A 24,664-nucleotide genomic window follows, 5' to 3' on the forward strand; every position below is an offset into this window, starting at 1 on the left:
GGCTTTCTATTTTTGGTGCTGGTCAGAGGTTTGCATCTTGCTGTGTAGCATCTGTAATTTTGTTTCAAAGTATCCTGAGGACAGTAGATTGTCAGAGCATCACCCCAGCTTTCAGGAAGTTGTTGGTGATTTTACAGACACGTCTTTTAGGATTCATTTTCACAGCTTTTATGATTTGTCGGTCATCAACTACTGTTGTTTTCTCAGCCGATCAGGTCGTTGTTGGTTTCTGGTGTCGCTGGTGGTTTCCAAACTCTTGATTTCTCCATGCCCTTTGTTTTTGCTATAGCTCCAATTGACTTCCTCTTTTCTTTTAGCATCCAAATTGCTTGCTTTTCTCTCAAAGTCAGCTCCCTCATCTTCATCCTGGTTTGTGTGTGTCATCATCGAATGCAAGATTCAGAACACAGAAGTAATGGATATAACTGATATGACACATTCCCTGCTTTTAATATCTGAAGAATTAATGCAACAGGACACAGCTGATCACTTAGAAAGACCTGTGAGGCAACTGTCCCAATACTTATGCTCACATCAGATAGAGGGATAAAACTCTGAAAGTGCTGAACTTCTTAGCTGGTAAAACATCTATGTGTTGAATCACCCAATAATAAAATGTGACATAACCTAACACTTTTTGACGTTCTTAGTTTGTGTAAATCCACGTGGGGTTCAGAGTATAATTTTTTATCCGCATTAATTTCACACTCACCTAGTACAAATATGTTGCTTTGCTTCGTAATTACAGTGTATATGTTTTTATTTATTTACCCCAAAAGAATGGAAGTGAGATGTGACAACATGCCCCTTAGGTGGGGTACATTGTAATATGTGAGGGGCACTTTGTAACATGGCCACATGACAGCTAAAACTGTTATCTGATCTAATAAAAAATATCACAAAAAAATATCACTAATGTCAGATAATAGCATAACTTAATAATAGTTGGGCACTTACAGTGCTCCCCATCTGCGCAACTGTAATTTAAATGTGTCTTCTGCTAGTTAGCGAAGCATTAAAAAAATCTAAACTGATAAATAACAGATTGGAGATTAAAATAATAGCAGATTTGTCTCATTTTAAATGAATACTAAAAATTGAGTTAAAAAAAATTATTTCAGACAGAAATGTACTTTTACTATGGTAAAATAAATATTTAGTGATATCTTCAAAAGATGTTAGAATTTTGTCTCTCTATATAGTGTTGATATGGCAACTAGTAAATACTGTAAATTTGGTTATGCTAGCATGTGTGGAAATATTTAAACCCGCTCTTCCCTACACATTTTTGTGTTCTTAATTTTATTTTCAGATATACTCCAATCCTTGTTAAAACACATTAGACATGCTTATTGTGTTCATTTTTAGCACTTTTTGTGTGAATCATATTTATTTAGTCAAAAGTGTGAAAAAGCCTTACTCTGAAACTTTTCCAGATACTGTAAATATACTTATGAGTATTCTTTGTTACACAGATTGTTGGTCACTACAATGGGACCACTAAGGAAATGATGTGGTCCCCAACAGAGAGAATTCAGTGGCCAAAGGGTTACCCACCCCTGGACTACCCACCATGTGGATTCTCACCATGCAAGGAAGGTAGCGACCTTTTTCATGTAAACTCACATATCTGACACTTTACTCAGTTTACTAAATTTTATGGGTTCAACTGAATTAAAATTGTTTTAAGTTTGGTTTTATTTTTGATTGACTCAACCTATAGATTACATCACAAAACTGTATTGCTATTTTTTTTTCATTGGAAAAAAGATGTTTGGGTACCTTTTTTATTCATAGTATCAGCAGTGATTCATCAAATGGTGGAAAAGAGTGGTATAACTTGGCATATATCCAGATGCGCAATGACAATGAGCTCACTTTCAGCATTTTAAAGAGCCAACTCAAGTGCCTGGATCGCAGTGGTGAAATGATGCTTTGCAGTCCTACTGAAGTAAAACCTGAGGGGTCTGTTGCATCCTCCACAAGCTGACACTTAGATCAGGCCCTCAAAATCAGGAATTGCACAGTGCAAGCTGCATTTAACAGATTTTGTGGGCATGTTTTCGCCGTTAAGCGATTTGCATAATTTCTTAAGTGAATCAAGGTTCAAATAAATGAAAATAAATGCTATCAGCGGGCCTGATTTATTCTTTGTGAATTCCTCCTTACCGTGTCCTAACTACACGCGACAGGATTCCAGCGAAACGCAGGTTGGTTGTCCACACTACTCGTGATGTGACAGAATCAATCAAATATCACAGCCGATCAGAAGCGTGTGTGGGCGGGCTCTACCTGGAAACGCACTGCTCGCGCAACGGAATAGATGTTTATAATGTAATTCATAAATATTAAACATTAATATTGTTTAACATTTAACATTATTAAAAGTACATACTGAGTGACTGAGACCATCTTTGTCATGGAATGTGCTTGTTGGTTCACAGTTTTAACATGCATCTTATTGACAAGATCTGAGGTAAATGTCTGTTGTTGCTTTCAGTATGCTATAACGAGCTCAAACTCATATTAGACACGTTTAAGTTTGAATAAAGCACATAATAAGTACCTGAGATTTTTACTGTTATTAGTTGTATGTTGTTGTTCCAGCCGCGACGTCGCAGAAATAGAAACCGTTTCTAAATTAATAATTTGGCGTGTCGCCGTCGCAGCTAGTTAGGACAACAACTCTGATTAACATGGAAAAGATACCTTTTATCGCTTGTCGTGTCGCATGTAGTTAGGACACGGTGTTAATGTACCCAACAAGTCAGTTACTGAATTAAAAGTTTTATATAACTGTTGTTTGAACTCCGCAGATCATCTTCCTGTCCTTGGAATAGTGGCAGTTGGGTCTGGACTGGCCCTCATTATTTTTGGAATCTCTAGTTTTCTCATCTACAGGTATGTTCTTTTTTGTACAGGTTTTACTGTAATTATTTTAGTTTTAATATTAATGATAATATGTTGAACACCGAGGTGTTATTTAGGGGTTCACAGGAAGGACACTTGCTCAAACCTGCAGCAGAGGATTTACTGGAAAGGCTTCTATAGGTGCCAGAGTGGAATTTACATGATTGTTGCCAGAGCAACCGCTCAGCAGTTGTTTGAGTGAAAACGTTTTCTGAGGCAAATGCAGATAGTCTAAATATTTCTGTACTTGTTTCACTTGGTCAGGCAATATTTTCAATAAATACTAGGCTGTCCTATTGACCTCATTGCCTCTATTATGACTAGACCCAGATGGAATCTGTGGTCGTTGCATTTTCTGAACTGGTTTTGGGAGCAAATCTGTGGAATTGTGTGGAATGGGTTTTAAAAATGTGTTAAATGGTGCTGAGAGGTCTGGCTTTTCATTACCTGAAATCATAATGATATTTCTGTAGGCATTTTATAGCAAGAAAGGATTTGTACTGTTTTATAAATGATGGGCAGTCCATTTCTGCAGTAAGCTACAAATATTTCTGGAAGTTTTTTTGGGGATTATAACTGATACAAGATAAAATGATTATGAATACTTTTAAAATGACTGATTTTAGTTAGTTTAGTTTAGCTTTAGTTAAATATCTGCAGTTATCAGTTAACAACAAATGTTATATTGATGTTTCCCTATATAATAATAATAATATTATTATTATTAATAATAATAAATCATTGAAGAAAGTTTAAAAAGCAAACAACCAACAACAACAAAATTAAAGTTGGTGAATAATTCTTTATGAATAATTTAATTGTTAAAAGGCTTTATGTACTTTGACTTGTTTAAGAACTATAGTATTTAGTCGTAAGGGTGAAATAATATACAGACAGACACAAATAAATAGAAAAGAATAAACAGAAAACCCTGTTTATAGTTGTTAGTCCTCTGTCGTGTGTGTCATGTGTTCCCGCCTCATGTTTCCATATTTGGTTTGTTTCCTTGTTTAATGTGATCATTAGTTAATTCTGTTCCAGCTGTGTTTGTGTAATTATCCTGTCCATTTAGTTCCTGCCTGTTCAGTTTGATTTCGTTTGGTCTACTCGTTACTCTCCGGTGTTCCTGTCAGCCTTGCCTTGTGTTGCCCTGCCCTGCCCTGATGTCTACATTTAAGACTGTTTATTTGACTTTACTCCTCGTCTGCGTGTTCTTGTATCCTGCCTCATGTGTGCATCGTGACAATAGTCTACTTTCATATTATGGATATTATTAGCTCTTATGACAATTTTCTAATGAAGCTTCCCATCTGTAAATCACTATGGATTAAAGCGTCTTCTAAGTGAATAGGGGGTGGTTTGGTTTTGTAATTTGTAACTGCATGCATCACATAGTATGTCAGTTTTACTTATATAGTGCAAAAATGTATAGCCTAAAAATATCCACAACCCTACTTGAATTTAAATTAGTGCAAACATAATGTTTGAAGCAGAATGTTAATTTTTATTTAAGTCACGCTCCTCAGGTGTGCATACTCCACTGACAACTACACGTGTCAAAAACTAAGGCTGCTCTCGACTAAAGATTTTTCTGGTCTGGTGAACTGGTAGTAACCGGTTAGTCAACTAATCACACCTTTTATATTAATAAACCGTATAGTTCATAACAATGAGCCTTTAATTGCCTATATCCTGTCAGTGCTCAAGCGCATGCATAAAGCTTGCCACAGTACACCAGCAGAAGCAATGACGTGTTTACTGTACTGATAAACCGAAATGATTGCACCGGCGCCTCCACGTTAACTGTCATGCAGTGAATGTGCTACTGTTCAGCTTCCACACTCTGCACAATTGTGCATAATTGTGAAAATTTTTCTACGTTAATGTTAGAGCTAGCGGCCATGTAATGGTGCTGCTACTTAACATGCTTCAGCTGATAAGCCACATTTGAGGTCGATTATCGAAACAAACATTTGAATGTTCCGACTGATGTACACATTACTATATAGACCATCTGTCCGTCACAGACTATGTGACTTCACCACTTCCTGTGGATTTTTTTCAGCGATTTAGCAACTAATGAAATTTTGATTGACTAAGCCTCTTCTGGTCGACTAGTTGACGGTTAGTCAACTATCAGGGGGCAGCTCTAGTCAAAACTGATATCAGGAAAACCAAAAACGTTTGTTATGTCTTGTGCGTGTTGATGTATACTTTTCAATTTTTTTTTTCAATTTACTTCATTCCTTAATGTCTGTTAAAACAGTCTACAATTTTAGCGCATTTCCTTTTTTTCTAAAATCAGAGGATACTACTGAATAGTCTGGAAGGACATCTTGTGGAAAAGGGAATTGTAGAAGCTGACTCGTGGGTTACGTAAATGGGCTCATGTCCAGTTTAGTCAACACTGTGAGACAAATATTGATGTTAGCTCCTCACGGCTACTAGAATAAATATTGCAGTTGCAGCAGAGGTAGACTTATTCTTGGACTTGTCATTCTCTCATCTGAACTTGGTTCAAAATGTCTCTAAAATGGAAATTATGTTTAAGGACACCCACTCACACATGCAGTACACACTCACACATAGAATGTATCAAGTAAGAATATAAGCTGATTAACATCATTCTGTTATGATAACGCTTTTTAACAAGAGCAATGGAATTGCTATGCTGCTTGCTCTTGAGTTGTTTGCTTGATTTTTTTAAAGGAAACATCATAGATGTTAACCTTACATTAATACATTTGGCAGATTATTTTATCAGAAGTAATATACCTTGAATGCTTTTTTTTTGGGAAATCAAATTCATGGCATTTCTACCATGTTCTACTAAGAATGTATTGTCAATTATTAATGAAACATTGGCTAACTTTTGTGCTACAGTAGTTGGCAAGGGTATGGATATAACTTTATAACTAAGAATGTAACATTTAGCAGGAAAGGCGCCATGCTGGTGCAAATAAGAAGAACCATTGATGTTTTTTTACATGGAAATCATGACCAAATAGTACTTGTGTGGAGTCCTGTAATTAATATCACATATTGCCTTGGCCTGAAAACATATTTTGATGTAACATTTGTTCTATTAATTACTACAGTTAATTACTTAAGATAAACATTAACCACAGGGTGTTTCAATCTATATTTATTATGTATTTGACAAAACCTTTATACAACCCAAATTCCGGAAATGTTGGTACGTTTTTTTTTTTATTTGAATGAAATGAAAACTAAAAGACTTTCAAATCACATAGAGAATATAACAAATGTCTAAACATATATCAATAAATTATATATAACAATATATATATATATATATATATATATATATATATATACGTATATTACAGTGTATACAGCCTATATTTGAAATACCGTACGTTAAAAAGATTTGAAACCAGCATCAAAGGAGAAATAATCAACCAGCATATATAAATAAACCAGCATCAAAGGAGAAATAATCAATGACATTGATTGTATGATTAGTGTTTGTATTAGTGATATTGATTATATAAAATTATTTGATTACAGTTAGAATGTAGCACACTAGTGAGATGGACTACTTTTGTAAAAAAAAACAAAAAAAAACTATGTGCACATTCTGAAAGAAAGTCATGCAGATTAAAAAAAAAACTGCCACAAATACACTTGCAGTGAGCGATGTTGGTAGAAAAACAGCTTAAATGTGAGAATGTAATATTCATAAGAGCTACACACACTCTTTCCACATCAAATATGAAGCAACGCCAGCAAGCTTTCAAAATAGAAACATGCTGTTTGCATCCACTTTCCTTTACATTATTACATGGTTTATTTGGGATATTTCTACTGCTGTGCTGTAAAACCAACTATTTCTGGCCATTCAGTCCAAACAGTTTCCAATCTACGATGTTCCCTTCAGTCGACGCTTCAAAGAATTTCAGCATTTTAGAACAAGGATTTTCCCTTTGACAAACAGCTGAGCATAATTTTTTTAATCTGGCTCTTTAATATAAAGATCCTGCAGAGTTTTTTTCCACTTCTGCCTCCAAAATCTGGTCCACAAAAACAAATAAAGGTGCTTGTTTTGGGGCTTACCAGGGTGGCTCTTAAATTGAGTAAAACCCTGTTGAAATGCAGACGCTGCAGTACTTACACTCTGCCATCTGGAAGTGTTTTACACCTTTTAGATTGTAGTGGAATGTGTGGGGGTTGCTTTATTTTCTTGTAATTTGTTTTGAGTGCTCTAAAACTTAATTACGATTCTCTTCATTGATATCCTCCTTTCGCAACTCTCAGACCACATCCATGAAACATTCAGAGATTGATTTGTAATAAAAAAGGCAATCTTTGCTGTGAATAGACGCTGTTGAGAAATAGCAGGTCCTCAGAGAGCTCCTCCAGATGTGCTGATTCACTTGGAAGTTGCCCATGTATTTATTCACATGGCTGGCTGGACTGCTTGGTTTACTTGCGTTTAAAAATTATATGCTGGAAAGGGCACGACATCAGTGACCCTAAGATTGGCTCACATTTTATCGCCCCATCAACCTTCAACTCAGTCTGCTGCAAAAATTGTTTCCACCTTAGTTTTATCTTACACTGATTTTTAGTGTAAGGGTTATTTAAACTAATTGTGCAAAATGAAATGGTATTTCCAAAACATTTTCATGGTTTGACTCTCTTCCTATACTTTTTCAAAACCCCAACCCAAAGTATTAAACTTCAGCCTGTCGCTCATCCTGCGCCGTTTGTGATATACAGACAAGATCCAAAATCTCAAATCCAGCATCTTATAATAAAACACACACACACCATCCCATAGGTATTAAGGGAATGATCTGAACCACATCTAGAGACCACAATATGATGGAGACCTGAGAGTGGGATCTTTTGGCATGGGACAAAAAAATCATCAAGCATAAGCAACCATCAAACCTAGCAACCACATAGAAATGTCTTAGCAATCGCTCTGAAGACTTTAGCAACCATATAACAACATAAAAACCACTCAGAAAACCTTTGCACCCACATAACAACACTGGAAAATGTAAAAATCTAGTTCAGCATCTAATGTTGCCATCTAATGTTTTTTATTTGGACTGGTCGTCCATTGCTTTAATCCGATCTGCTCTTTTCTAGGAAACTAAAGTTGGAGAAAGAGTTAGGTGGGATGCTTTGGAGGATACGGTGGGAGGAACTGCAGTTTGAAAGTCCCAACAAATATCACAAACGCGCGGGCAGCCGTCTCACTCTTTCCCAGGTACAAGGGCTCTCTGGTATTCTCATATTTTGAATAAAGCTGCATAAAATTTATCTGTTTTCCAGCTGGCCACCTCTAAAACAAATCTAAAATTAATTTTAAAAGAGCAAGGATCAAATCTATATTTAAAAGAAGAAACGTCTTTGTCTGTTTTTGTATAAACAACGTTGAATAAAAGAGGTTTCCTCCTGTTTCAGCCCATGTCCATATGGTTTTAATTTATCTCATAAAAATGCCTGTTTGTACTTGGCTGTAATTCCTGGCACTGTTTTGCCATATCCATTTAAAACGGCATTCCTTGGGAATTACAATGATGCCATAGTTAGCTGGTCGCAAAAATAGAAAATAGAAAAATAGAAAATAATACAATTCATGACAAGTTCACAGGTTTCGATCGAGTCTAATCGAGTCTGTTCAAATGCCAAAACAGTTCAAAATGGGTTTAATACCCTGTAATATTTCAATGAATTTATATGAGATAAATGGAATAAGCTAGACACAGATCAGAAATCAAAATCTTTATAGTTTACACATTCTTGACATATTGCACATTCTTCAGTTTTATAGTAGCAGACTCGTATTAAACACTTGTTCAGATAAGCTCCAATTTGACTGCCTGGTCTCGTACTCAAAACACATCATGTATAATGATCTGCTGTGGATTATTAGCAGACTTTTTGTTTTTCTAGTAAACACACACACATGCACGCACACAAACACATATACAGTGGTTTTTATTAGGTTCTTTTGGCCTCATACTTGGAACATGCGTTTTGAAGGCCAATGCATTTTCCAGACCACCGTATGCAGTATTACACATCTCGGAATCCCTTTCCAAATTTGTTCCACATCATTGGACTGAATGTATGATTCATTCTACTCCCCTGATGTTATTTAAATGAAGCTTTTAATGCTTTTCTTCTCTTCATACAAAAGTCTAATTCTTAAATGTTCAATGTTTTTCTTTTTTTTAATTCTGTATATTAATGTGTGCCACTTTAACTCAAACAAGCTAATGTCCGTTTTCGGAGTCTTTGGAAAAATCTTTTGGTGTGAAGCATTAAAATGCACCTTCAGATGTATATTTTAGTCAACTATAACTATAGTAGAGTCCAAAAGTACCAGGATCCCCCCCCCCCATTAAAGCTAAAGTAAAATTTAAAATAAGTTTTGTAAAAGGATGAAATATTATTATTAAAATGATTAAAAATAACTGTTTTTAGATTAATCAAATTTGTGGCTAACTGTGACACTGACCATGTGAGCTGTATACAAAAGGAGGTAATTGTTTATTTTAACAATTAAGTTTGAACAAAATTAAACCTTTCACTCCAAATCCTATGCTGATAATATAATTTGCAACAAACAATATTGAATCAAATCTAAAAAACAGAAATTGTTATCTCAGACTTTTGGAGCCCACCATATACATGTTTTTTTTTCTGAAGTGCATAATGAAATTACTTTGTCTTAAATGCATGTTAGTATTGCATTCTCTCTGTATTTCCTTTTCAGAGAGGTTCCAGCTATGGGTCCTTGATAACAGCGCATGGAAAATATCAGCTATTTGCAAAAACAGGCTATTTTAAGGTGCGTCTGAGTTCTTCTGACATCCTCCCTCTGCTGCACACCCACACACATGTGTATTCACTGGAGAAATGGAGAGTGGGTGCACTACCAACTCAATATGTTGCTTTAAGATCACACTTTAATGCAGCTTTGCAGCTTCTAAAGTCGATTCTCATTGCTATGTGTGCTATGCTGCAATAATTGGATCACAAATGTTAAAATGGCTGTAACATAAGCTGGAGGAAAAAGACTTTGCAGTGTACAGGTGTATTATAGGATTTTTTGTAATTAAGCTTCATGACACCTTCGTTGTTCTAATAATATAATATATATAATAATAATATAGTAATATAGTATAAGTAATGGATAATGTACATCCAGCTGGTTGTTATCTCAGAATACACCATGACTCCGAAGCGGTTTATTCTGTGATAGCAACTGGCTGAATTGACATTTTCCCTCTTATAGCGTGACTACAGAAGTAAACAATTAGACACAAAATTTGATTTGCGTTGGAATATTTTAATAGCTCTTTAAATGCAAGGTTTTCGCAAAGAAAAACAATTCCTAACAATGCTTTGAGACTAGACAAATGTTCAGATAAGACAGATATTTAAGGCATAATGCACAGATGTATCACTAATTGCACAGCTTTTCTCCACATAATTAATGACGAGGACATAAAATGTTATGTTAACTGAGGTGCAAGATGATAGCAGTTGCGTTTGAATGAAACGAGAGACAGCATGATGGTGTAATATGACAGACGTGAAAGAAGTGCCAGCCTCAAATGCCCAGATGAGCGGTGTGTTATTTGGCATTGCTAATGACGATGGTTGTTTGGGGGAATAACACACAGAATATTGAGACTGATAATCAATATCTCTTGTCCCCATAATTATTTATGTGGTGAAAAGCTGTGTAATAAGTGGCAGGACTGTACCTTATTGTACCTGTTATTATGTTAATATTGTGTCAGTTATCGAAGAATATAGACTGAAGACTGCCATTACTGACCAATCACAGTTTAGTGCTCCAGAGAGCAATGTAATATGGCAGCATATTTTGTTACCTGCTTGTTTGGAGTGTGTCATGCCTAAAACTGTTGTGTTGGTGGGCAGCCCACTGGGTTTTGGAACATAGTCCATTGTCTGAAAGCAAAATGAAATATATTTGGTTGGTCACCAACCAAGAACTATTAGAGGACTTCTCTGAAAGCGTTAATTATGAGGAAATGTGAAATATTGATGTACATTGTATAAACAAAGAAGTCACTGTCACCTCTTTGTCCCACAGTGTAAGCTAAAAAGGACACTGAGGCGTCAAATGTCCACTGAGCCAGCTGAATATTTTTGCTGTCACTGTGGCCATTGACAAGGACAAAGCAAATGATCAAATTCATTATTTTGCATGCCATTATTTCAGTATCAGTATAGCCGGTCAAAGAGATAGTTTTACTTTGTTCACATATAAAGTGGAATTTATTATTGCTCCAAGGTTATTTTATAGCTCAGGAGCCTTAATGGAGTTCTCAGTTTCATTGACGTTTCATTCAAGTAACTTTGCCTCAGATGTTCTCCCTAAAATGCAAAAATAAATCAATTACATAATTACTTAAATGACTTGAAAAAAAATTGTCTCATCAGCTATGAAAGAGCACCTCTGAGCAATAATGTTTTTGAGATCCAGCTATAAGACTACAAGAAGATAAAAAGTTTATTCTTACCTTTAAGATCTTATTATCTTTAATACTTATCTCCTTTCACAACAGGGCAACCTGGTGGCTATCAAACATGTGAACAAGAAGAGGATTGAGCTCACCAGACAAGTGCTGTTTGAACTAAAGCATGTAAGAGAACACATTAAATCACAAAAGAGGTTTTGTGAATGTCTTTTTGTTAAATTCCTGTTTGCATCAATATATGTCTGTATTTTAGAAAAGAAGACAAGGTATGCATGTCATGTTTAGACCATCGCTTATGACCCCACTTGACAGCCTTGCTGCTCAAGGTGGTTAAAACACATACCCATCCTCCCTCTTTTCTACTCACATAAATACACACACATGCAGGAGGGGGTTGGAAAGCCAATATGAGGCCGTAGAAAGCGTTAGGCAATATTTGGATTTGAAAGGATATACTGACTTTAAACATTGTCAGGAAATAGATGTTAAAGAAATAAAGTAAAACACAATTTCTTAAAATCTGAATGATTTATAGTAACTATTGGTCACAGTCATCAACTAGACCAACAGCCACTATTATTTTGATATGAATTTTTGTCTAAACCCACCCCCCACACATTTTTATGGCTTTAACAGTTAGTTTGTATGTTTTCTAAATTAATGTTTTTTTTTATTCATCCTCTTCAAAGCATCACCGCTACACTCTTATACATTCACATAGATAATTTCTGATATACCACACAGCCCACCACAAACCATTACGGACCATGGCTGAAATTGGCACCAATTCTTCAGTCACACTTGGTATGGAGGTCAATACAAAGTCAAGTACATTGCATTGTGGGATACAGTACTACTTTGTTCTCAGTACTCAGTAATAGTGCTCTCTATACTTTTTGGACATCTAGGGTATTCTGTGCATACAGAAAATTCACATGCTATGCACAGTTTGTGCAAAGCAGAAATAGTGGGAATGATATTGTAATATACTATTATGGTCATAGGCCAAAATCAATTCTTTTATCTATCTGACACCACCGTGATTGAGTCTGTGCCTAAAAAAAACAAAAACATGCAGTGAGTCCATGCTTCCCATAACAGGCTTATTTGAAGCCTTAGTTTATTATGATGGCCTTATTCTGAAGGAAAGCTGATAACACCAGCTGACTTGTGGCCAGTTCTAACCTGCTCAACTTTGATGGGAAATGTGAGGGGCTGCATGGCTTGGTGCATTTGTGGTAAAACAGCAGTCATCCCTGCTGACTGTGGCCCTGGGGGTCTGATTAGCTGTCGGGACGAACTGAAATAAATGGCCAGACAAAGACAAATGGGAGTGGGGGGTAAGGATGGGGCAGTGGAAACTTCCTTCTTCGTTCCCACTGACATTTGCCCTCAGTGTTATGGAGGTCAAAGGTTATGCTAAGGAAAGTTTATATCACCTCATGCAGATTTTGCCACTCACTGTAGCTCCATGATGTAAAAGTTTTGCCACGCTGTTATAGACATGGTCTTAAGAAAAATTTTTTTTGCAGAAACTTGAAAAACATTTATTTTATTTTATTTTATTGTTAGCCATGGTCTTTGAGATTTTCAGAATGAGTGAAATTCTGTCAAGCATCATACAGATTATAATTCAAAACTCATTTTGTTACTACTAATAGATGAGAGATGTGCAGTTCAACCATTTGACGAGGTTTATTGGTGCTTGTATCGATCCACCAAACATCTGCATAGTGACAGAGTATTGCCCCAGGGGAAGTTTACAGGTAAATACCTTCAACTTCATGCTTAAAATAACTTGTTTTGTTAACCAACAACATTATTGTTAATTATTTATTAGTATTACTCTGTGATCACAGGCCGTGTGAATTGTTTATTAAATGGATGACATTTACATTGCTGATATTACAATGCATTTTGTTTTGTCCACCTGTACATTGGTCTCTATTACAATGTTATTGCAATTCCTTCATTTCCATATTAATGACCTTGTTTGTTATGATCGTACTATATTTGTGTTAATGTCTTGCGTGAATGTTTTATACATAATTACATCACAATTAATTTGGTTTATAAACATATATATATATATATATATATATATATATATATATATATATATATATATATATCATATATATATAATTTGCTTGTAGAAAAATGAAGTCTGTATATTCACATGTTTTGCAGTGTTGAATTTCAGTTTGTTCTTTTATAGGACATCCTTGAAAATGAGAGCATCAACCTGGACTGGATGTTTCGATACTCACTGATTAATGACATTGTGAAGGTTTGTGAGACCACTAATAACCTTTATAAATGTGCAAAACAGAACATACATCAGCCCTACTCATTCACACATATTTTTAATATATTGTTTAGTTTAGTCAAATGAGTTCTGGTACTAAAAACATCATACATTAAAAACAACACTTCAATCCAGTAAATATGGTGTGCCTTTTAAAATGTCTAATGTATTGTTGAAAAGGCCAGATGGGAAACAGAATCATAAAGCAGTGTTGGTTTGATTATTTGCTTTTCTGAGAGGAGCCCCATTAGTAAAAGAAAATGGCCTGGCATCAAAGATAGCATGACATTGTTTTTGGAAAAGATATATGAAAATAATTTCATAAAAGTAAACCAATCTTCTGTTCAGTGTCAAAGGTACTTGAGAGCCCAGGCACATAAAAGCATTTGGCTTTTGTTGGAAAATTGGCCTGCAACTACGACAAAGTAAACTGTCGCTTAAATGCACAAAACAAATTTAGGCTTTTAAGATGGAAAAATGCTTTAAAAGCATTGTTTGATTTAAAAATAGCACTTGTCTGAATTTAGTAGGCCAAGGCCACCTGAATATATGGCTGACAGACATACTTGCCTTAAAGGAACACTCCACTTTTTTTGGAAATAGGCGCATTTTATAACTCCCCAAGAGTTAAACAGTTTTAGCTTAGTTTAGCATAGATCATTGAATCGGATTAGACCATTAGCATTTGGTCATCAAATACCATGGGTACCATGGGTGCAGCAGGCGCAATGATATTACGCTGCGCCTGAAAGTAGTCCCTGAAGTAGACTACTTTCAGGCACTGCGTAATATCATTGCGCCTGCTGCACCCATGGTACTGCAGCAAACTCACGATGTAACTGCAGAAGAGTCAATCTTTAAATAGGAAAATTAGTGAAACTCTTTGGTCATTTTTGATTTGACCATTAGCATTTTTTGAAATGCTAATGGTCTAATCAGATTCAATGATCTATGCTAAGCTAAGCTAAAAGTGCTACTGCCAGACCCAGAGATCGGCTGAATGGATTCAAAAATGGTAAAACTCAACTGTTTAACTCTTGCAGAGTTGTATAATGAGCCTATTTCCAAAAAAAGCCGAGTGTTCCTTTAAGTTGTTGATCCTGAGTATTATATATATTTAATACTATATTTATATTTATATATAAATATATTTAGTTTATATATGTATTAAATATTATATATATATATATATATATATATATATATATATATATATATATATATATATATATATATATATATATATATATATATATATATATATATATAGTTTATATATGTATTAAATTAAATACAGTTGCCGTTTAATGTGAAAGACAATATAGATTAAAGATTTTAGAAGTCTTCCAAAGGTAATCATGAAATATGTTATCTGGCTTTTGTCATCCCAGTAATTTTCTTAAAGTGTACAAGGAAGTATTATTAAGAAATATAATATGGAATACACATTTAATATAAAATGTGTATCCTGTTCTATTTGCCCCATAAACTCTGTGTAAAGACATAATGTTCTGTTTAATGCTTGTGCTCCCAGGGAATGAATTATCTGCATAACAGTTACATTGGCTCCCATGGCAATCTGAAATCATCTAATTGTGTGGTGGATAGTCGCTTCGTTTTGAAAATAGCTGATTATGGTCTGGCAAGCTTCCGTTTGTGTTGTGAAAATGAAGACTCACATGCACTGTACGCAAGTAAGAATCTATTGAAGTTTTCTGTTTTGATGCATGATGCATCAGTTGACTTTTGCCCATGCAGTGATGATAAAATCACTAATGTGACCAGACTTAGTGACTGCTTACCAAATGGATTTTTCAGAAAAGCTATGGACGGCTCCAGAGTTGCTGATATATGATAGGCATCCGCGCCAAGGAACCCAGAAAGGAGATGTGTACAGTTTTGGGATCATACTACAGGAGATAGCACTAAGGAACGGCCCATTTTATGTTGAAGGCATGGATCTCAGTCCCAAAGGTAAAAGCCCCAAAGATCAAGTACATTTAAAATGATTTGTTGCACATGACTGACAAGGGTTTGGCTTGGTTTTGTTACAGAGATAATCCAGAAGGTGCGGAATGGCCAGAAGCCGTACTTCAGACCTACCACAGATAACAGCCGGCACTGTGAGGAGCTGACCATCTTAATGGAAGGCTGTTGGGCTGAAGACCCTGCCGAACGACCTGACTTCAGCCACATCAAGATCTTTATTGCAAAATTTAACAAGTAAGCACTGCACACTGCCACACGTTACTTAGATTTGTAATATTTACATGAGGTAGAAGCAGCATTGTATCTTTGAACAGAATGCAGCATCTGTCCTAGAGCTGACAGCTCTTTGATAAACAGCCTTTATTGATGCGAGTGAAGATTTTATGGTTAATTCCCCAAAGGGGCACTTGACAGACATTGACAAAGTTCCACTAAAAAGCCTGGTATATTTCATGTAAAGGAGGACCTTAAAGCCCAGTCTCCATTATATAAATGCACCTTGTTGACATTTTATACATATTAGTGATTGGACAAGTTTAAATATCAGATATCTAAGTATAAACCAGGGCAGTGTTTCCCAAAAGCATGGTAAGCCATAAATAGATCACAGAAAGGATTGTACGGGCCAACTTTATTAAAATTACTAAAATTATAGGCTGCTTTGCAAAAGCATATTAACTTGAGGAGTACCTGAAAATCGTAGTCGATCAAGTGCTTTGGAGTAATCATAAATAATTATAGTGCATTGCAAGGAGACAGACTTGTGCAGTCATCTGCAGGAGAACTGCTATAAATTACATCTAAACTCAGTCCCGTTCCAATGCTGTCATGGTGGGTCAGGGAAACGAGGATGAGAGGATCTAATTGAAACTAGACTTTTATTGAAAGGATAGTTCGCCCAAAAATGAAAATTATATCATTATTTACTCACTGTCATGTCATTCTAAACCCATAAGACCTTTGTTCATCTTTGGAACACAAATTAAGATATTTTTGATGAAATCTGAGAGCTCTCTGACCCTCCATAGACAGCAAGGGTACTATCACAATCAAGTGAGAACATCGTTAAAATGGTCCATGTGACATCAGTGGTTCAACTGTAATTTTATAAAGTTACGAGAATACTTTTTTTGTGCAAAGAAAACTAAAATAACTTTATTTTACAATTCTTCTCCTCCGCGTCACCCTAGGGTGCCATTTTGGAGAGTATTACGACATGCACGTCTTCTGCTTTAAATGGAAACAAAGCGCAGCGCATGCTTGTTCCGCAACAGCAGCATCACGTGTATACGTTGTTTACGTGCAGGAAAAGGATGTGCATGCATCATATACTCTCCAAAATGGCACCCTAGGATGATGTGGAAGAGAAGAATTGTTGAAAAAAGTTGTTATTTTAGCTTTCTTTACTATCTTTCTGGACGTTGGTCATAATACTACTCTTGCTGTCTATGGAGGGTCAGAGAGCTTTCGGATTTCATCAAAAATATCTTAATTTGTGTTCAAAAGATGAACGAAGGTCTTGCGGGTTTGGAACGACGTGAGGATGTGTAATTTATTATTTAATTTTAATTTTTGGGTGAACTATCCCTTTAAAACAAAGGAGGTACTGCATAGATGGCTGTAAAATATTTCGTTCGAAGTGTCGAAGTTGACACTATGCGCCGCACTTGTGCTTGAGGGTCATCATTCTGAACGGGAGCTTGTGAAGGGCCTGGTTCAGCACCCTCATGGCCAAGATTGGTCCCCCACCTTTCTTGGATACGATGAAGTAGGGTCTATAAAACTGTAAGGCATTGTTTGAAACTGTAAATGGTCTACTTTTATTTGTGTATAGTTATAATAACAACAAAACAATGTGCTTTTGTGAAATAAAGAAAACAAACAGGGTGCACTCTCTGCCGTCTCGGTCTCTGTAAACTTTCTTCACAGACACTTAAATCTCAGTGAATACTTGCCTCACTGACATGATAAATATATGTATAGAAAGCTTGATATGTCTACTTTTAATGCGGATGCAAGTCATGTTGAAAACAAATATTCTCAGATAACGTAATCTATATGAAACCAATGCGAGGCACAGTTTTCCCCATCTGAGCTCATTATCTGTAATGTGATCATGCCCACGCGCACGTGCTATTCTTACGATAATCATCCACGTGAGACATGCAAATATGTAAACGCCAATATCACCTCCATAAACAAAGCAGAAATATTCATCAAGTTCATCTAGGATACTTTTCATTTTTGGAAGAAGATGCACTGAGAAGAATTAGCCAGAATTTAACTCAGAAGAAGAACGCGATGCGAAGCGCGGCTTGAGCCAATGGAGAAAATAATTAATGATGAGTAAGGCATTTTTTATTATTTGCGTTAGTTGTTATTGTGACGTAACATTTTACTAGTTAGACTTTTCCTAAACTTCTTTGTAAATTCATGACTACATGTATGAAATCAAGTGAAACATTTTGAAATATGTCATTTCATTGCATCTAAATGTCTCACGACATCAGGATGTTTTTTTAATGTTCTATAAAATATAAAACAATATGATATAAAAATAATCGTCTCAGGTTACGCATGTAACCATGGTTCCCCAAAGGGAATGATACGCTGCATCGTAACGCCATGGGAACATCTTCAGGCGGGGTGATGTAGCGAAGCTTAAAAGCATGTGCGGTGGAACCGGCGTCAGCTTCTAGGAATGAAGCAAGTGCTCGCAGAAATGTTGGAAGTATGGCCCTGAGATGCAACGTCTCGTTCCCTTCAGGGAACAATGGTTACATGCGTAACTTGAGACATTCCCCTTCAGGAACTCGAGCTGCATCAAAACGCTATGGGAACGAGGTGCCCACGCTGCCAGACTTTCAAATCCCTGCCTAGTGTGGATGGAGCTCAGCTAGGGTGAGAGAAAAGAAGAGCCAGGAGTGGCTCGCATATCTAGGCCATAGAAGTTGACAAATGTCAAGGGCGTAGACCATCCCGCAACACTGCAGATGTCCTGCATCGAAACACCTGCCAAAAAGGCCTTGAAGGCCACCACACTTCTTGACCCCCAGAGGCGAGGGGAGATAAGAGGACTCGGCATCAACAATCCACCGACTGAGGGTCTGTTTTGTAGCATGAAAACCTCTCTTAGGGGGACCATAGCATACTAACAGTTCTCCACAGGGCAGCTCTGTGGACATATGTGTCCAGTGCACATACAATTAAGCTTCTGCTGGTCGGGCTCCCTGAAGGGAGCAAAACAGAAGGCCTGGAGTACGACAGGCCGTGGTGTAGAGGAGAGGACCTTAGGGACATACCCCGCTCAAGGGTACAGAAAAGCTTTGGCCAGACAGGGTGCAAAGTTGAGATAGGAAGGGGCCACTGAGAGGGCTTGCAGATCCCCAACTCTCTTAAGATGAACATATTGCCAGAAGGAAGGCAGTCTTGATAGTGAGATGGCAATCAGATATCTCCTCAATAGGCTCGAAGAGAGGCCTACAGAGAGAATCTAGCACCACAGCCAGGTCCCATGGAGGGACACGAGACCGTACTGGAGGCCTCAGCCTCAGCGCACCGGGGAGGAAATGTGTGACTAGGGGTTGTCTACCCACTGACTGGCCACCAAGAGGGGTGTGGTAAGCCGCTATAGCCGCCACGTAGACCTTCAGGGTGGAGTGGGTTAACCCTGCGGAGAAACGGGCCTGCAAGAACTCCAGCACTGTACCGGGCAGTTGACTGGGTCAAGCTGGCGGTCTCCCCACCATGAAGTGAAGATTCTCCACTTCAGGGTGTACAGTTCCTCGTTGAGCAAACTCTGGACTGGAGGATGGTCTCAACAACCTCGGTTGAGAGACCGGAAGCTATGAGTTCGAGTTTACACCCACAGCTTCCACAAAGATGGTGCTTCCCACCCGTGAGAGGAGTTCCCTCCTGACGGGAATCTCCCATGGAAAGCCGTCGAGGAGAGAAATCAGGTCTGAGAATCATACTCGACCTGGCCAGAACGGGGTTACTAGTAGCAGACGGACCCCGTCCCAGTGCATTCTCTCCAGAATGGCGTACAGACGAAGCCTCTGCCAAGTCTGTACCATAGCATCCAGCCCCAGTGGAGCTGGAGGAGACAGAGAGTACCAGAGGGGACATTGCAATGTCTCCCGAGTCGCAAAGAGGTCCATCTGAGCCTAGGCAAACATTATCCATATCTGCTTCACCACCTCAGGGTGAAGCATCCATTCCTCCGTCCTTGGCTCTTGCATAAACAGGATGTCTGCTCCCACATTGAGATGCCCAGGAATGTACACTGCTCTCAGGAAGAGGACTTTGTCCTGGGACCACACAAGGATCTGGTGTACCAGCTTCTACAAGGGGCGCGAACGCAGACCTCCCTGGTGGTTGATATAAGAGACCGCCGCTGTGTTGTCGGTGTGCACCAACACATGCCGATCTCTTAGGTCTGGGAGGAAGTGTTTCAGTGCTCGAAACATGGCCAGCATCTCCAGGCAGTTGATGTGCCATGAGAGATGGCGACTGCTCCACAGACCGCAGGCCGAGCGGCCGCTCCCAGCATTACGTCACTAGCATTACGTGGCGACAAGGAGCTCCCAGCACCGGGCCCTGAGACAAAAACCAAGGTCTTCTCCACATGTCTAAGGCACGTAGGCATCGCCGTGTGACCTTGATCATGCGGAGCAGGTTTCATAACCAGAGCCTGCTTAGGGCCCACCAGCGTGGCAGTAACCCCGTTGAAGGGCGGCGACAGAGTGCCGAACTGAATGCAATAACCTCTCTCCACAGTACGCAGGACCCACTGAGACACATTTGGCAGTAGTTTCCACGCTGCCAAATAGTCTACTAAGGGAACCAGTCTCTCGAGACTTGCCTTTGGTGTACTTAGAGCTGCTAGCTCGGTGCCTTGAAGTGGAGGACCGGCAGGAGATGGCTGAACCAGCTGCTCTAAGACCCCTGAAGGAGTGGCAAGCCTCTCAGCTCCGCTACGTTTCTGGGTGGAAGAAACTGAGAGAAGTGCTCGCTGCAGACCGCTGCGCCCTGGAAATCTGGCAGGGTTGGCAGACCGATCTCCTGAGGGCACTGAGGAGAGACAGGCACCGTGTTATACTGGTTCAGTAACCAGTTCTCAACTCCACAGGACCTCCAATCAACCACATCCACTGCTCTAACTCCCATCTTCTCCTTCTGTCCCCTCACCGAGGCAGAAGTATCCAAACTTCTCCTCTCCAGCCATCCTACAACATGTCCTCTCGACCCAATCCCCTCACACCTTCTCCAAACAATCTCTCCCACACTCTTACCGGCACTCACACATTATCAACACATCTCTCCTCACAGGCATCTTCCCCACAGCATTCAAGCAGGCTCGGGTAACCCCACTGATCAAAAAACCTACATTAAACACTTCTCTTTTAGAAAACTACAGACAATATCGTTCACAACAAAGACACACAGACAGAGCTCCTGCTGAATGACAGAAAGCTGACGATGGTTCCACCGCACATGCTTAACAATTATTTTATTTTCCCAGATGTTTTTCCCCAAAATGTTTTTGTATTATATAATACTGTGACGAGTCGGCTGCCTCCCCCCTTATCATCATCACCACCCCGTCCCGTATTCGCCACCCTTCACCAGGCTCCCGACGGGAGTGGGTGTGTGAGAGAGGAGGGGCACTGAAACAGCCAGGGCTGGCGGCGTGTGATGAGGCGCACCTGATGTGAATAGAGCCTCATCACCGCCGCCGTTTAAATGCAGAGCGCGCCTCTCCTCGGGAGACCCCGTGCATACATGCTGGTGTCCTCGTGGGTCCAGGAAGGGCGCGTCGAGTAGGAAGACTGCCGCACCTGTGACGGCTGACGGGCCAGGATGCCGGGCCGTCTAATCCCCCAGAAGCACCGGGGGCCAAGGAGTAGGATGAAGCCGCTCGAGAGAAGCCGCCGCCACTTGCTCCCGGTCCCGAGAGGGGAGCGCGTGCGTCCACCGGACTCCGCCCCTTCCCTGGACCCTTCCTTTCTGAACACTGCCCTCCTTCACGTACCCCGCAGCACGACAAGGACACCAGATCCCCTGTTTATTTTGGACACTTTTCCCCCTTTTTGGACACTATTTTGACTATTATTGTTTAATAAAAACCTCTCCGAGGCCTGACGCCACACCCACTGTGTCTGTCATTTGCTCCTCCCGCCACAATACATACAATGCATGTTTGTGTTGTTTTTTTAGCTATGAGTGGGCAACATTAGTGATTGCTAATGTAATAATATAGTTGCTCCTGATGTCATGCTAACAGCTGTTTTTGGGTTTTTTTTTTGGTGACCACATACTTTGTAGACTTCCCTGTTTTTCTCTGAGAGTGCTGTATACACATCAGAAGCTGTTCAACTACATTGGGCTGATATTCTACATCAATATGGTAAAATAAACTCCATGACTACTGATGATGTTTTTTTTCTTGAATGCATGTAAAGCAGCAACAAATACTTCAGGTATTTATGAGGTATTTATAAATATCAGGTATTTACTTGCTTCATCATGAACAGAATCTGTTGTCAGCAATGGCACAAAGGTGTGTGACTGTTCAAGTCTGTTCTGTTTAGATCAGAGTGCTCAGTAATGTGTCTTTGACCTTCACTGTGTATATTTTGATTATAATGTGTTGTAAATAAATGCAAATAATCAAATCCCCCATTATTGGAATCTCCTCACATTCTTTCTTACCTGCCTCACAGTCACAGTCACACTGATGGCTCATTAGGGGAGGGCCCCTTGTCTCTCAGGTGTGAATCACTAAATGTTCATGGCACAAATGTTCTGTATGTTTTATGGCCTTATTCCAGTGACTTAAAAATGTACTTCTCTTTCAAATGGTCTCTCCCATTGCGTAGAACGCATATGGGTAAACTCCTGTTTACTCTGTTAGTGAAGACTGATTTGTTCAGGTTTATGTAGCTGCACAAACCAATGGTGCTCTAGCCCGCCAGAAAGACTGGAGCCAACCTCTATATAAGTTGTCTCCGAGCACCATTTCCTCAGAATTTTCTCCTTCAGCAACAAGATCATCTCTTCGCTGGCTCTGCTATCAAGAAGCCGAAGAAGAAAAAGGAAGAAGCTCAGCAATAGAAAGAGCCCCGTCTGAGGAAGAAGCCAGTAGCCTTCCCCTGCGGGTATCTGGCGCAGTAAAAGAACATGTTTCTGAGCAAATTTCCTAGCATTGCAAATGTCACACTGCGAGTGTGGCTTGTGCAGGGAAGTCGTCTGTCTGGGCGACACGCATGCAGAGGCTATGCGCTCACTGAGAGCACGAGTCTCTCTCTTCTCTGCCTGTGAATCGCCTTCTTCAATGAAGGTAGGCCCACTCTCCCATTCTCCTCTCTCTTGCTGGCACAGGTCCCGCGTGCTCACTCTCCCTCAGCACTTTGATTTACCGGTGTGTTTTACATGTAAGGATCAATGCCCCTCGTTACATTGAGCGGTTCAATCCTTCTTGGCTGCTCGGAGTAGAATGCTGTCACCAGTGCTTATGTATCGCTGACAGCTTCATATTTGTGTGTGTGCCGCTGAGGCTGTGGTTGCTCAGATAGGCTGCTTTTACTGTGAAAGCATGAGTCTGTCCCTGCTTCGCTTGCAGATCGCCTTCTTCAATGAAGGTGACCCTACCCCTCAGGGACTCAAGTTTCTCCATTCCCAGCTGGTTCGGAGGAAGAAAGGGAGAAATCACGGGTTGAGCAATCAGGCTTAAGTGATCTTACGCCGCCAAAAGTCCTGCGTGCTTCACATGCTGAGGCTGCTCTCACTGCGAGATTATTGAGTCTAGTGAAGCACTTTTGAGAGGAAAAGGAAAGGATTTTGCTGAGGCTGGAACTCCCTCGAAAAAAGCTGACCCTCTCCATCCTTCCGTTCAACACTGAGTGATTGAGGTTTTATTTAGGCTAGACACATCCTTTTCATTCAGCGCAAGCCCAAGAAAACTATGGCTGTGATGGTGGACCCATCTCATTACCATGAAATTCAGTTCCCCGCCCCCTTGCGGCAAACAACATTCATAAACATAGAACCACTTGCCATCCGGCTCCGGGCTGGGAAGCCATCCCACATGTTTCAAGCTGGGTTCTAATTAGTTAGTGATTCAGAGGTATTACTCAGACTTCGGTGTGACACAACGAAGCTCATGTTCTCGCTGCTTCCTTGTCCCCTAAAAAGATGGCATGCAAAAACACATTCTCAGGCATCTGGCAGGCATCTCAGGCATCGCTCACTTATGAGATGCCCAATCAAGATGTTACTCTGAAACAGATTCTTGCACAAATATGTACTGAGGACTGGTTTCTGACAAGTGGATTTGAAAGAAGCTTACTTTCACATCCTCCTCTGTGATCAAAGCCTGTGTCCCATCCCACGCCTGGCGCATGGGCCGGTTTTACATCAGGGTAACCCATCGCTGTATCAGAGCTGTGGCCCCCTGGACAACTTCTTGCCTGTTTCAATCAGAGGAAGGACCTTCTCTCAGACACAATGGGTATGATTTGGCACCCCTGGCCTGAGCTGTGGATTCTTCATGTCTGGTGGGAGTTAACAACACCATTTTAGAGGCTAGAGCACCTTCTACGAGATTTACGCCCTTAAATGGTCAGTCTTCCATGACTGGTGTTCAGCATGAAGCCTGGATCTGGGTTCTTGTGACGTGTCCCACATGCTGATTTTTTTGCAAGAGTTGCTGGACAATATGCACGCCCCTTCCACACTCAAATTTTATGTGGCAGCTATCACAGCAAACTATTCTCTCGAAGCTGGCCAATCAATTGGCAGAAACAACCTAGCCATTAAGTTCTTGAGGAGACCGACTCAAGGGACAGATAGCCTGCAAGCGTCTCCTCTACCCGAGGCATTGCCCCACAGTCCTGATTCCTCAGCCCCACTATATTAGAATAATTTGCAGGAAGCATTCTTCCAACTTACTCTTGGGATG

The 24,664-nt window shown here is 39.5% G+C and overlaps 1 protein-coding gene and 1 long non-coding RNA gene across 3 annotated transcripts in view; both read left to right on the top strand.

Annotated features, from left to right (window-relative positions):
- Window positions 1–24,664, top strand: part of LOC306870868 — a 1,223,475-nt gene that overhangs the window by 296,002 nt on the left and 902,809 nt on the right. The gene's annotated exons all lie outside the window — the stretch shown is intronic.
- LOC306871486 (atrial natriuretic peptide receptor 2-like) overlaps window positions 1–24,664 on the top strand; it is a 51,322-nt gene that overhangs the window by 15,426 nt on the left and 11,232 nt on the right. The window contains exons 6-15 of the mRNA XM_079419457.1: window positions 1,476–1,599; window positions 2,817–2,901; window positions 8,032–8,152; window positions 9,668–9,742; window positions 11,493–11,570; window positions 13,067–13,171; window positions 13,624–13,695; window positions 15,248–15,407; window positions 15,532–15,687; window positions 15,768–15,936. Coding sequence (XP_079275583.1) covers window positions 1,476–1,599; window positions 2,817–2,901; window positions 8,032–8,152; window positions 9,668–9,742; window positions 11,493–11,570; window positions 13,067–13,171; window positions 13,624–13,695; window positions 15,248–15,407; window positions 15,532–15,687; window positions 15,768–15,936 — 1,145 coding nt within the window. The remainder of the gene's footprint in view (window positions 1–1,475; window positions 1,600–2,816; window positions 2,902–8,031; window positions 8,153–9,667; window positions 9,743–11,492; window positions 11,571–13,066; window positions 13,172–13,623; window positions 13,696–15,247; window positions 15,408–15,531; window positions 15,688–15,767; window positions 15,937–24,664) is intronic.

Source organism: Barbus barbus (genome assembly GCF_936440315.1).
Source record: "Barbus barbus genome assembly, chromosome: 6".
NCBI classification, from domain to species: domain Eukaryota; kingdom Metazoa; phylum Chordata; class Actinopteri; order Cypriniformes; family Cyprinidae; genus Barbus; species Barbus barbus.